Source organism: Mirounga leonina, unplaced genomic scaffold, assembly GCF_011800145.1.
Source record: "Mirounga leonina isolate KUSES-001 unplaced genomic scaffold, KU_Mleo_1.0 Mir_353, whole genome shotgun sequence".
Classification (NCBI taxonomy): Eukaryota; Metazoa; Chordata; class Mammalia; order Carnivora; family Phocidae; genus Mirounga; species Mirounga leonina.
In genome coordinates, this window is record NW_023270699.1 from 503993 (window position 1) to 518468 (window position 14476).

Consider the following 14476-nt stretch of genomic DNA (forward strand, 5'->3'; position numbering starts at 1 on the left):
CAAAAGCTTTTTATTTTGGTATAATCTTAGTAGTTTATTTTTGCTTTTGTTTCCTTTGCCTGAGGAGACATATCCATAAATATGTTGCTAAGGCTGATGTCCAAGAGATACTGCCTGTGTTTTCTTTCAGGAGTGTTAAGGTTTCAGGTCTCACACTTGGGTCTTTAATCCATTTTGTTTCTTTTAGCATGTGGTGTGAGAAAGTGGTATAGTTTCATTCCTATACATGTAGCTATCCAGTTTTCCCTACACCATTTGTTGAAAACTGTCTTTTCTCCATTGTATATTCCTTCCCCCTTTGTTTAAAGACAATTGACTATATAGGTATGGGCCCTCTATCCTATTCCATTAATCTCTGTGTCTCTTTTTGTGCCAGTACCATACTATTTTGGATTATAGTAGTTTTGTCACATATTATGAAATTTGGGATTGTGATACTTACAACTTTGTTATTCTTAAGATTGTTTTGACTATTCAAGGTCTTTGTGGTTCCATACAAATTTTAGGATTATTTGTTTTTGTTTTGTGAAAAATGCTATTGGTATCTTGATAGGGAGTGTATTGAATCTGTAGATTGCTTTGGGTAGTATGGACATTTTAACAGTATTAATTCTTTCAACCCATGCGCAAGAAATACCTTTCTGTTTGTGTCATCTTCAGTTTCTTTAATCAGTGTTTTAAAGTTTTCAGAGTATAGGTCTTTTACCTCCTGGATTAAATTTATTCCTAGGTATTTTATTTTTTTTGGTGCAACTGTAAATGGGATTGTTTTCTTAATTTCTCCTTCTGCTACTTCGTTATTAGTGTATAGAAATGCAGCAAATTTCTGTGTATTAATTTTATATCCTGAAACTTTATTGAATTCATTTATCAGTTCTGATAGTTTTTTGGTGGAGTCTTTAGGATTTTCTTTCTTTTTTTTTTTTTTTTTTAAAGAATTTTTTTTTTTTTTATTCATGAGAGACAGAGCGAGAGAGAAAGGCAGAGGGAGAAGCAGGCTCCCAAGGAGCAGGGAGCCCGATGCGGGACTCGATCCCAGGACCCCGAGATCATGACCCGAGCCGAAGGCAGACGCCCAACCATCTGAGCCACCCAGGCGCCCTAGGATTTTCTATATGTAGTGTCACGTCATCTGCAAATAGTGACAGTTTTACTTCTTTTTTACCAATTTGGATGTCTTTATTGCTTTTTCTTGTCTCATTGCTGTGGCTGGGACTTCCAGGACTGTGTTGGAAAAAAGTGGTGAGAGTGGCATCCTTGACTTGTTATTGATCTTAGAGGAAAAGCTCTCGTTTTTCAGCATTGAATATGATGTTTCTGTGGGTTTTTCATATATGGCCTTTATTATGTTGAAATGTGTTCCCTCTAAACATACTTTGTTGAGGGTTTTTATCATGAATGGGTGTTGTATTTTGTCAAATGCTTTTTCTGCATCTATTGAGATGATCATATGGTTTTTATCCTTTCTTTTGTTAATGTGGTGTGTCATATTGATTTGCAAATATTGAACCACCTTTGCATCCCTGGAATAAATTCCACTTGATTGTGGTGAATTATTTTTTTAATGTATTGTTGAATTCAGTCTGCTAATATTTTGTTGAGGGTTTCTGCATCTGTGTTCGTTAGGGATATTGGCCTGTAGTTTTCTTTTCTTGTAGTGTCATTGTTTTTGTATCAGGATAATGCTGGCTTTGTAGAATGAATGTTTCTACATTTATAGACTGTTTTCCTTTCTATTCTATTTTTTGGAATAGTTTGAGAATAATAGGTATTAACCCTTATTGACATTTTTGATAGAATTTACCTGTGAAGCCATCTAGTCTTGGACTTTTGTTTGTTGGGAGTTTTTGATTACTGATTCCATTTCATTACTAGTAATCTGTTCAAATTTTCTATTTCATCCTGATTGAGTTTTAGAAGATTGTATGTTTCTAGGAATTTATCTACTTCTTCTAGGTTGTCCAGTTTGTTGGCATATCATTTATCGTAGTATTTTCTTACAACCTTTGTATTTCTGTGGTGTGTTGTTACGTCTCTTCTTTCGTTTCTGATTTTGAGTCCTCTCTTTTTCTTGATGAGTCTGGCCTAAAGGGTTATCAATTTTGTTTATCTTTTTAAAGAACCAGCTCTTGGTTTTATTGATCTTTTCTATTTTGTATTTACTCTCAGTTTCATTTATTTCTGCTCTAATCTTTATTACTTCTTTCCTTCTACAAGCTTTGGGTTTTGTTTGTTCTTTTTTCCCCCTGGCTCCTTTAGGTTACGTTATTTATATGAGATTTTTCTTATTTCTTGAGGTAGGCCTGTATCACTATAAACTTCCCTCTTGGAACAGCTGTATCCCAAAGATTTTGGACTATTGTGTTTTCATTTTCATTTGTCTCCATGTACTTTTTTAACTTCTTTGATTTCTTGGTTGACCCATTTAGTGTTTAGTAGCCTATTGTTTAGCCCCCATTTGTTTATGTTCTTTCCAGATTTTTTTCTTGTTTCTGATTTTTAGTTTCATACTGTTGTGTTTAGAAGAGATGCTTGATATGATTTTAGTCTTCTTAAATTTATTGAGACTTGTTCTGTGGCCTAACAAGTGATCTATCCTGGAGAATGTTCTATGTGCACTTAAAGAATGTGTATTCTGCTGTTTTTGGATGGCATGTTCCATATATATCTGTTAGGTCTAACTGGTCTCATGTGTTGTTCAAAGTCACTGATTCCTTGTTGATTTTCTGTCTGATCTATCCATTGATGTAAATGTGATTTTAAAGTCCTCTATCATTACTGTATTACTGTGAATTTCTCCTTTTATGTCTGTTAATATTTGCTTTATGTATTTAGGTGCTCCCATGTTGGGTATATAGATATTTACAATTGTTATGTCCTCGTCTTGGATTGTTCCCTTTATCATTATGTACTGTACTTTTTTGTCTCTTACTATGGTCTTTGTTTTAAAGTCACTTTGTTTGATATAAGTATTGCTACCTAGGCTTTTTTTCCCACTTCCATTTGCGTAGTGTATGTTTTCCACCCCTTCACTTTCAGTCTATATGTCTTTAGGTCTGAAGTGAGTCTCTTGTAGGCAGCATGTTAGATGGATCTTGTTTTTTAAATCCATTCAGTCACCCTATGTCTTTTGATTAAAGCATTTACATTTAAAGTAATTACTGATAGGTAGGTATGTACTTATTGCCATTTTGTTAATTGCATTCTGTTGTGTGTGTTTTTTTTTTTATAGTTCTCTGTTCCTTTCTTCTCTCTTCACTTGTGGTTTGATGGCTTTCATTAATAATATGCTTGGATTCCTTTCTCTTTATTTTTTGTGTAACTATTATAGGTTTTATTTTTTAAAGATTTTATTTATTATTTATTTGACAGAGCGAGCGAGTGAACACATGCAGGGGGAATGGCAGGTGGAGGGAGAGGGAGAAGCAGGCTCCCCGCTGAGCAAGGAGCCTGACGTGGGGCTCGATACCAGGACTCTGGGATCATGACCTGAGCCGAAGGCAGATGCTTAACTGACTGAGCCACCCAGGCACCCCTCTATTATAGGTTTTTGATTTGTGGTTACCACGAGGCTCATATATAACATCTTATGTGTACAGTAGTGTGTATTAAGTCGATGGTCGCTTAAGAACTTTATTGATTTTACCTCCAAGCTCCAGGGTAGAAAGAAGTTCAGTGTGCAGGGAAATCTGTCTTTGTGCTTAAGCTCCCCTGAGGTAGCCTTGAAAGTGATGAGCTATATTAGTATAGAGCACAGATTCCAGTGCAGATGGAGGACATAGCCAGGAGGCTGAAGTGTTTTTTTAATTTTTATTATTGTTATTTTTTTTAAAGGTTTTTTTTTTTTTAAGATTTTATTTATTTGAGAGAGGGAATGAGATAGAGGGAGAGCATGAGAGGGGGAGGGTCAGAGGGAGAAGCAGACTCCCTGCTAAGCAGGGAGCCCGATGCGGGACTCAATCCCGGGACTCCAGGATCATGACTGAGCCCAAGGCAATCGCTTAACCAACTGAGCCAACCAGGCACCCCTTTTTTAAAGGTTATTTATTTATTTATTTGACAGAGAGAGACACAGCGAGAGAGGGAACACAAGCAGGGGGAGTGGGAGAGGGAGAAGCAGGCTTCCCGCGGAGCAGGGAGCCCGATGCGGGGCTCGATCCCAGGACCCTGAGATCATGACCTGAGCCGAAGGCAGACGCTTAACGACTGAGCCACCCACGCACCTCTGAAGTGTTTTGTTTAAATAATGTTTCTTTCCATCTTTAATAAATGGGAGTCTATTTCCCTGTTTACTATAAGCATGAGACCTCATAAGTGATGGATCGATGTCTATTCTTAATCCCAGGAAGGAGTGTTAGGAAATACATTAAGAGCTAGGACTTGCTGATACATTTTCCTACAGTCCTGGGAGACCTGGGCTTCAGCTCAGCACCAGGGCTGTCTCCATCTGCCACAGACGATGGCTACTGGAAACACGTCTTGCTTGTTTAAGCTTCTTTGATTTTGTGACTAAATGTATTTGATAACATTTTCTGTGTTCCCTTGGTTGACAGAATTTTGTCATAAAAATCTTTTAGATATTGGTTTATCTGAGGGCCACTGCCATGTGAAACATGGGCTGCCAGTCTTGGCTGCCGGCTGTCATGTACTTGAGGCACTTCTAATTGCAAACATCAGATACAGCTGATGAGAAGGTGTTGTAGTTGTCTTATTGGTCACTTAAAAATTAAATTTGGTAACTATTTTATTAAGATAAAGGTTTACTTATTGACTATTTGCAAGGGCTCTGTTGGACCTGTGATCTAGTACCCTGTACTGCTTTTGTTCTTTTTTGCTCTATCTTTTCAGGTGTCTGTACATTAAGTAAAATGAAAATCTCAAAGCTTCTCTTTTTTTTTTTTTAAGATTTTATTTATTTGACAGAGAGTTTCTCTTGTGGCAGAGACATAATTACATTTCAACAGTAAGGATGTAGGTCTTGCCATTTTATAGGACAAGCCCTCAGTGTGTGTGGGCCCTGGGTGCAGTGTCCCTATCCTGATTGCTCTCTTCTGTAGGAGTGCAGTGGAGACAGACCAGAGGGTCCGCATGGCCCGTTGCTGTGAGGATGTCTGTGCCCACCTGGTGGACTTGTTTCTCGGTGAAGAAATTTTCCAGACTGCAAAGGAGACCCTCCAGGAACTTCAGTGCTTCTGCAAGTATCTCCAGCGGTGAGTCCTATGTCCTTACACATGAAATGGATGCACATGGGGAAAGCCTTTGACAAGATTATACTTTCAGAAATAGTCAATTATATACACATGTGAAACATGCTCCTTCCTAAAGGGTAGATGCTAAGGGGATAAGTAAGGAATTAGACTGGGAGCTGTTCTGTATTTCGACAAGTATTTATAGGTTGCTTTCTTTCATTTACCCACTGCTCTCAACACAGAGAGATGGCCATGAATAAGCCAAACAAATTCTAGCTGTATGCACCCACATGGATGAATTTCTAAAACAATTTATAGTGAAAAAGCAATTCTTAGGGAAATGTGTACAACGTACAGTGTATATTCAAACTAGATTATTTTAAATTTATACATAGTAGTATAACTCTAAAGAAAAGGAAAATGGTGAACATAAACTTTGCATAGTGGTTACCTTTGGGAGTGAGAGGGTGTGTGATTGAGCAGGGCCCAGTGCTGGTCATGGCCACTGCTTCTTAATTGGATGGAAGTATGTGGCTGTTTAATTTATCATTAATCTTTAAACTGGGCATGTACTATGCATGTTGTGTGGTGATTCATAGTTTCATTTAAAATAAATAACAGTGTACCTTGAAGTTTCAACCATATAAGAGGGAATAGAGGGAGAAAGAGTGTCTATTTCACAAGAGACCCCCATTTTCCTCCTCAGAAGCAGCTGCTGAGTACCCATCCAGAGCCTTCTGCCCTTTTCTGTGGTTGTTAGGACAGATGACAGCATGTTCTCTACTCTGTGCTAACCTTTCTTTCCTCCATTTGAGGTCAGGTGGAGGCCTAAGCACAACAGCTTATTGGGCTCTTCCAGGTGTCGGAGGCACCGTAAATGACCTACCTGGTTCTCAGTTGATGGACTTTCACGTGGCTTTTCTTTTTAGCCATGACGAAGAGTACTGCAGTGACTGTCCTTGTACAAACATTTCGCAGAGGTGTACACATACCTGGAGATAAATTCCCATCAGTGGTATTTGCTGGGGCAAAGTATATATGTATCTTATATTTGTATCCATATTGCCAAATTGGCTTCCAAAGATTGTTCAGCTTTAGTGCTTAATTTAAGTTCCCTAGTTTTGTTGTTCACCACCACTCCTCTGCTGTCATGCCTTTCCTGTGCCTGAGTATTAATTTTCATTCTGATTCATTTCTTAGTTTGAGGACTGTTGCTGAGAAAGACCTAAATGTTGCCAGAAAACGTTGCTTCCGTATGTTGTAGCACTGCACTGTGTTTTTGCCTTTGTCCCTGTAGTGAACTTTAAAATATCCAGTGATGATATGGTGGTGTATCTTCCAGGTGGAGGGAAGCCGTCGCAGCCCGGAAGAAACTGAGGCGCCAGATGCGGGCCTTCCCTGCAGCACCCTGCTGTGTGGATATGAACGACCGGCTGAGGGCATTGGTGCCCAGTGCAGAGTGCCCCATTGCTGAGGAGAACTTGGCCAAGGGCCTTCTGGACCTGGGCCATGCAGGAACAGTGGGCATCTCCTGCACCAGGTGAGCACTCAGCCTGCCATGGCTGTCTAGTGCCCCCCTGCCCCACCTGGCTTTATAGAGAGCATGGATTAATGTGTGCACTTGGAGGGAAGATGGGTGGAATCAGAGAAAGTGAAGACAGATGCAGGGTTGTGTTCCTGAAGGTTGTCTTCCCCTCCAGTTCTGGATGGAGGACATATTCTACATGCTTTGATTTCATGTGCCTTTTCCACTTCAAACACTCAGGGCCTGGTAATTGAATCTTACTAAAAGTCACCTGTTTCTCTTCTGGTCTTGTGGATATACCATGTCCATTCTTGTTGGTGGAGGTTCTTCTGTCCCCATGAGTGTGTTCTAGAGGGCAGAATTTTTATCTGTATACTGTTCATTTCCCATGGCTGGCACTAGGGACAATAGATAATTGCTTGATATTTGTGGAACGAACAAGTCCTTTGACTAATTGGTTTCTTTATCAGCAGAAGTTTTCTTGGTCTCCTAAGCATTTCCCATCAGGAGACACTACTAACCAGTTACTTTCCACTCAGAACATCGGTAAGTAATTTATCAAGCTCCTTGCATGGGCACTGAGCTGGCCTCATGCAGGCAGTGTCCTTCTCCTTTCTTTGTAGGTTAAGGTGGCTCAGAAATAAGACGGCGCACCAGATGAAGGTTCAGCACTTCTACAAGCAACTGCTGAGGTCTGTTATACCCCCGGCGTGCGTGCTGCTCCTGCCTGGGCTTGTGCACTGGCTTACCCTCTGTGCTCTGTCCCTTCTAGTGACGCGGTTTGGGTGCCCCTGGACCTGCCGTCCCTTGTGGCCAAGCACCTCCCTGGGAGGCGGGAGCGTGTGTTTTGGAAACTGGTGCTGGTGTTGCCTGATGGAGAAGAGCAGTCCCCAGGGAGTCCTGGCAGGTCAGGAAGGGTTTCTCTCTATGGGCTCTGAGGTTGAGAAAGTGACTTCAGGAGGCGGAGTGACTTCTCCGAGAGCATCAGCCATGAGGGACTTGTCTGTTTTGTGAGTTGAAGTTGACACTTTAGATTATTTAAATTTTTACTCTGTAAACTGGGCCCAAAAGCATTTTGAGAGTTGATCCTCATTTAAAGCTATGCTGAGGTATATTGATTAGAGCTTGCTTCATTGTAGATTCTTGGGGAAGACAGGTGACTATAGTTTGCTATACTCCCTTTTTTTTTTTTAAGAAAAAAACCCGGCATTTAAAAAAAAAATCCAAGAAATTGACACGGCATTATTTCCTGTAACCAAACTGCTTCTAGAAGTCACTTTAAAGCAGAACATACTACTTTTCCTTTTTAACAATTTTATTGACATGTAATTCACATGTTATAAATTCCACCCCTTTAAAGTTTCTGTTTCACTGGTTTTTAATATTTACAGAGTGGTACAGCTATCACCATTAATTCCAGAACATTTTTTACCTACAAAGAAATCCCATATCCATTAGCAGTTACTCATCATTCCTCCCTGTTGTTAGCGCCTGGAAACCACTAATATGTTTCCTGTCTTCCATGCGTTTTCCTTTTCTAGACATCCTATATGAATGGAGTCCTACTCTCTGTAGGCTTATGACTGGCACCTTTCACTTAGCCATCATGTTTTCTGGGTTTTATCTTGTAGCAGATATCAGTCTTTTATTCTTTTTTTGTGGCTGAATAATATTCCACTGCATGAATATAACACATTTTATTTATCTGTTCATCAGTTGATGGGCATTTGGGTTGTTTCCACTCTGGTTATTATGAATAATTCTGTGAACATTCATGTATACGTGTCTGTGTGTACAGATGTTTGCAATTCTGTTTGTTATATACCTAGGAGTGGAATTGCTAGGTTGTGAGGTAACTTTATGTTTGAAAGTCTTTGAAGAATTCCCAAACTGTCTTCCACAGTGGCTGCGCCATTTTCCATTCTTGTTAGCAGTGTTTGAGGGTTACTAAATTTTCTGAATACATTCGTTTTTTAGCAGATAACTATTGAAACACATGCAAGCTAAGGAAAAAGTTATAAAGCTTGTAAGACAGCTGAGCAAAGAAGAGAGTTGTGGTATTTTAAAAGTATTTAAATGATGATTCATTTCTTAGAACAAAACAGCTGTCTTCTGATTCGCTAATAAGTTTATTCACTAAGAAATACACATCATATATTCTTAAGAGCTCAGGCATGAAATTTGATTCTGTAAAACATGTGTATAGTTGATCCTTAAATAACACGGCTTTTAGGGAGGTCAATCCCCCCTACACAGTTGGAAATCTGAATATAACTTTTGACTCCTCCAGAACTTAATAGCCTACTGTTGACCAGAAGCCTAACATAAACAGTCAACATCTATTTTGTATTTCTATTATATACTATATTCTTAAAATAAAGCTAGAGAAAATGTTAAGAAAATGTTTAAAATCATAAGGGAAATACATTTATAGTACTGTACTGTCATTATTAAAAAACATCTGCATATAACTGGACCCACACAGTTCAAACATGTGTTGTTCAAGGGTCAACTGTATTTCAAACTCTTAAGGACCTTTTCTGTTGGTCACAGTCTTCTTAGTGCTTCAGAATTTTAAATCACACTGCAATGGACCAGGTTCATGAGTGCCCTCTCCTGTTGCCCCTGTAGAGTTCCTAGCTCCAGTTTAAAATCACAGCCTATTTTGTCCAGCTCAACTTTACAGTAAGAGTTGATGTCTGTGAACCTACATCTCTATAGTATTTCTCTTCCTTACTTTTCCTAAAAATCTTTATAGTTTACATTTAGAAGTAGACTCTTTTTGAAGTGTTATTTTCTTTTATTCACAGAATTTTAGCAAACTGGTTACAAGTCAAGTTCATGGGAGGTGATGGCTCAGTGGGCGACATGAGCAGTGAAGCTGGGGGCATTCAGACGCTCGCTCTGTTTCACGCACTCAGCAGCAAAGGGGATCAGACTGTTGCTGTCAATGTGTGTATAAAGGTGGGTGAGAATCCCGTGTATTTACTTCTGTGATTTTCTTATTTCACTCATTCCCAGACATAATTGGAATCCTATAAGTGCCTTGAAGTGGTTTTGAAGGAGTGTAGGAGGCTCAGAAGCCTGTGTCAAGTCTGTTCCTCCCTGAGTCCTCATGACATCCCATGGATCACCCTCTTGGTGTGACATACCAAGCTAGATTCTCAGGAGTGCAGCGAGCCTTAACCGGTTATTTCAGGTCACAGACCTCTTTGAGAACTTGGTGAAAACTCAGAACCATCCTGCACAGATTCACATAATTCAGGAGCCCTGGACTCCATGCGCCTCTGGTAATTAACCCAAGGGGGATGAGAGAGCATTGCACAACAGTGCGATGCCTGTTATGTCGTGTGGTTTGCCAGTAGCTGACACCTTTATGATAATAGCTTCCTGATACATCAGTTTTATGGTTTTTAATCCTATGCAGCGTTCACTAAACTTGGTCCCAGCTACTGTAGAAGTTCAGTACTGGGCATTTCAGGTCAGTTGGTTTTATTTTATATTCAGGTTGTCCTCAGTTTTTGATTATAAGTTCTAATTTTGTTCTTTATAGGGGTTTGTATAGTACAGGTGTTAACTGGTTCCCTGAGAGATTTTTTTTTAAATTTTATTTTGTTTTTATTGAAGTAGAGCTGATACACAATGTTAACATTAACTTCAGGTGTACAGCATAATGATTCCATAAGTCTGTATGTTACAGTGTGCTCACCACAGTATATTTACTGTCACTATACAACGCTGTTACAAAAGCATTGACTCTGTTCTCTGTTTTGCACCCTTTATCCCCGTTATTCATTCCATGACTGGGAGCTCGTAACTCCCACTCTCCTCCATTTTGCCCTGCCTCCACTCCCTCCCCTCTGGGAGCCATCACCTGAGAGATTCTTGTTTAGTGAGAACCTGTTTCCTCATTAGCTTTAAGCCTACATAAATAGATTTTAGGTATTAGTGGTATTAGTGTATGTGTTCAGATAAACCCAGATGTGTATCTTATTTGCTTGGAATATAGCAGTGCAGGGCAGAAAGTGTGGGCTTCTGGGGTTGATCGCTGCTGCTCTGGCCAGCTCTTTGAGCCTCATTGTCGTGCCTTCTGTAATGTGGTCATGACTCTGCTCCAAGGTCTCATGAGGGCTAGCTGGGCTGCACGCTCAGATGGGGGCTCAGTGAGAATCCACTCTCCTGTGTGTCCTGACGTGGCCTACTGTGCCCAGACCTCTCCTCTTCCTAAGAAGGTCCCCTTTGTGCCACACTCTGCTCATGTGCGAGTGATACTCTAGTCCATGTTCCCTCTTCAAATTGGAACTTCTTCAAATTGTAGTTTGGTTATAGGGTTTTTGTTTATTTTGTTTTTCCATTTTATTTTATTTTATTTATTTATTTATTTGTTTATTATTTATTTATTTAAGTAAACTCTGTACCCAGTGTGAGGCTCTAACTCATGACCCTGAGATCAAGAGTCCCATGCTCTTCTGACTGAGCCAGCCAGGCGCCCATGTTTTTCCATTTTAATACTATTTATTTTATTTTCTAAATGTAAAAGTAATACATGTATGAAGTTTAGAAATATAAGGAAATATAGAGGAAGCATAAAGATAATAAGAGCCATTTATTCTCTCACCATTTAGGGGTAACAGTCATGTCTTGGTTCATGTTCTTCCCTTTTTTCCTATGACCATAAAGTCAGATTTCACCAATTGGACAATTGGTTGTTCCTCTTGCCTTTATTCTTAAGTCTTTTAATCAAAGCAATACTTGCATGTAGTTAAAAAGTCAGGTAACATCTCATGATTTATAATGAGACATAGCAGCCCTTTCCCCTCTCGTAGCCCCTATTCCTAGGGCTTGATTTCTGTTGTGTTTCCAAATCGCATGCTTATGTTGCTCTTTCTCAACTTCTCTACTTGAGATGTTCTTCACTGACTTCCCATTAAAATATATCTTTTGCTGTACAACAAATTACCCCCAAACTTAGCAGCTTAAAATAGTAAACATTTATTATCTCATAGCTTCTGTGGGTCAGAAGTGCAGGTTGTGGTTTAGTTGGGTCCTCTAGCTCAGGGTTTCTCACAAGGTGGAAATCAAGATGTAAGCCAAAGCTCTGGTCTCATCTGAAAGCTTGACTGAGGGAAGATCCACTTCAAAGCTCACTCTCATGGTTGTTGGCAGGATTACTTCCTTGCAGGCTGTGGCTGGGGCCTCTCCATAGGGCAGCTTATAACATCAGCTGGGCAAGATGGCAGTCTGTCTGTAACCTAATTACAGAAGTGACATCCCGTCACTTTTGTCTGATTCTGTCTGTTAAAAGTGAGTCAGGGCAGGGGATCGTGCAAGGGCGTGGGCACTAGAAGGTGGGATTGTGGGAGTGTCTTCATGGCTGCACCCCATGCTAGGTGAGGAGTGAAGTCTTACATCATGGTCCTACCCAGCCTTCCCCAGTTCCCAGGGTGGCTACATCATCACTTCATCTTACCTCAGTGAGTGGGGTCACATTTTGATGGCTGTGTGACTGCTATTTGCCCCAGAACCAGCAAGTGTTCTGTGACTACATTTCTTTTTTTTTTGCAAGTAACAGTTGCCTTATTTTCTCACTTAATGTAGTTTTCTCTGTATCTTTCATTATTTTTACCCAAATATGCCACCATGTTGGCTATATACATCTTAGTAGGGGTTTCCAGATGCTCTGTCACTTCACCTTATCCCTTCACCTTTGAGAAAGTGCCATCCTCTTGCTCCCCTCTGGGCTGACCTTGTGTCCCAGGGTGTGGCTGCCACTCTGGTCTCCATACAGTAGCATGGTCCTGCTCCTTCCCCTGCTGACTCTGACCTTGGGCAAGTTACTTGCGTATGAATGAGTACTCTTAGGAGCCCTCTTTTTTTTTTTTTTTTTTTTAATATTTTATATTGTTTATTTGTATAACACCAACAGGGTCTCTGCTCTCTGAGCTTTCCTGATTTTCATTTTGTTCATTTCCTCCCCTTCCCCAATTTTTGCTTTGTTTCTTTGTTTGTTTCGGTTTTTAATTAATCTCGGACTGGCTTGTACCTCCTGGAGAGAAAGCCTCTCTCCTTCAGAAGTCACGCTGCATTCCTCATCCATTCACTCAGGTATGCATTTCACAAGTATTTGTTGAGTGACTTCTCTGTCTCAAGCATTATTCCAAGTGCTGGGCATATAGCAGACAGCAACACAAATCCCCGTTCTCAGGAGCTAATGTCCCAGTGGGAAAAGGAAGCTGTGTGTGTGTGGGGGGGGAGTATTAAGCACGCCTCCTCCCTGGTTGATAATCCAAATTATGACTGTCATTCTCCCCTTTCCCGCTCCTGCTGGCTTATATCTATTTTATTTTATTTTACTTTATGTTATGTTATTTATGTATTTATTTCATCATGACAATTGCACTCCTTAACCCCCATCACCTATTTCACCCATCTCTCCTCTGGTGACCATCAGTTTGTTCTCTGTGGTTAAGTCTGTTTCTTGGTTTGTCTCTTTCTTTTTTTTTTTTTCTTTGCTCATTTGTTTTGTTTTGTAAATTCCACATGTGAGTGAGATCTTATGATCCCTCTTTTACCTAAGAACAAACTGAGGCTCCGAGAAGTTAGAATAAATTGCCCCAGGCCACACAGCTACCACATGGTGGCACCACACACAGGTGCCCTTGTGGGTCAAGTGAGTTAATACCTGTAGAGCTCTTAGGACCACACCTGCCTCCTACCAAGTGCTTATTTGGTCCTGCCATTGACAGCAGCAGCTGTGTTTTTTCTTGGTTTAGTTTCCTGTTTGGTGGGGTTCATGTTCCAGTTTCTTCCAAAGAAAGGATCTGTGGGAATAGAATTTCCTTATTCCTTGACTCTCTGAACATGTGTTTACCCTCATATTTGCTTTATGGTTTATCGAGGTTTGTAGAAGTGTGAGTTGGTTTTTCCTTCCAGTTTTGCTCCATGGTCACCTGGCATCCAGAGTTGCTGCTGAGATGTCTAAGGTGATTCCTGTTCTTTTCTCTGTGGCCTGGTTTTGTTTTTCTCTAGAAGCCTGCTCTCTGTCCCTGGGGTTCTGAAAGTCCCCTTGGGTATGCCTGGTGCTGACTTCTGTGCTCACTCTGCTGGGCTTGGCAGGTCCTTGTGGGCTGGAGATGACTGTTCCACTTGTGGGATGTTCTTGCATCTCACTGCCACCTGTTTTCCTTCTCTTTTTTTCTGTTCTCTCTTGAACTCCTATGAAACAGGTGTTGGATCTCATCAATTAATCCTCTGAACTTCTTATCCTTCCTACTCTATTTTCTGTCTTGTTTTTAAATAGTGTGCTCTGGGAGATTCATTGACTTTATATTCCACATGTTCTGTTGAGTTTTTTATTCTATACATATCATTTCATTTCCTTGTTCTTATCCTTATTTGACTTTATCATGTCATCTTGTGACTATTTTTGGATGCATCGTCAGAGGAAATCAGGATTTTTGAGGTCTGAGTTTTCTTATGTCCCATGCATTATCTGTTTCCTTTGGATTTCCTTTTCTCTGTTATTCTAGTCTCCCCTTTTATGTTGGAGGCTCTCCTCAGACACCTTATCTGAGGCTGCCCATACCTGAATGGGCCCTAAAAGGCTGGTCATAAGCTCTGTGTTTGGGGGGGTAGAGGGTAACTGAATAGCAAGGCCACCTTTTTTGGGGGATACCCCCAAATGTCAGGACCTGGTATCTCTTGCATTGTTTGGTTTCTTTGGAAAGGATTCATCTTGTTTCTTCCTCTTGGGACAAGTAGG

General features: G+C 40.3%; 1 protein-coding gene across 5 annotated transcripts in view; it reads left to right on the forward strand.

Annotated features, from left to right (window-relative positions):
- The window catches only part of MCM3AP (minichromosome maintenance complex component 3 associated protein), a 52111-nt gene that overhangs the window by 26484 nt on the left and 11151 nt on the right, over positions 1-14476 (forward strand). For all 5 annotated transcript variants that reach the window (XM_035029997.1, XM_035029996.1, XM_035029999.1 and 2 more), the window contains 5 exons: positions 5058-5210; positions 6532-6729; positions 7338-7406; positions 7487-7621; positions 9525-9678. In XM_035029997.1, coding sequence (XP_034885888.1) covers positions 5058-5210; positions 6532-6729; positions 7338-7406; positions 7487-7621; positions 9525-9678 — 709 coding nt within the window. The remainder of the gene's footprint in view (positions 1-5057; positions 5211-6531; positions 6730-7337; positions 7407-7486; positions 7622-9524; positions 9679-14476) is intronic.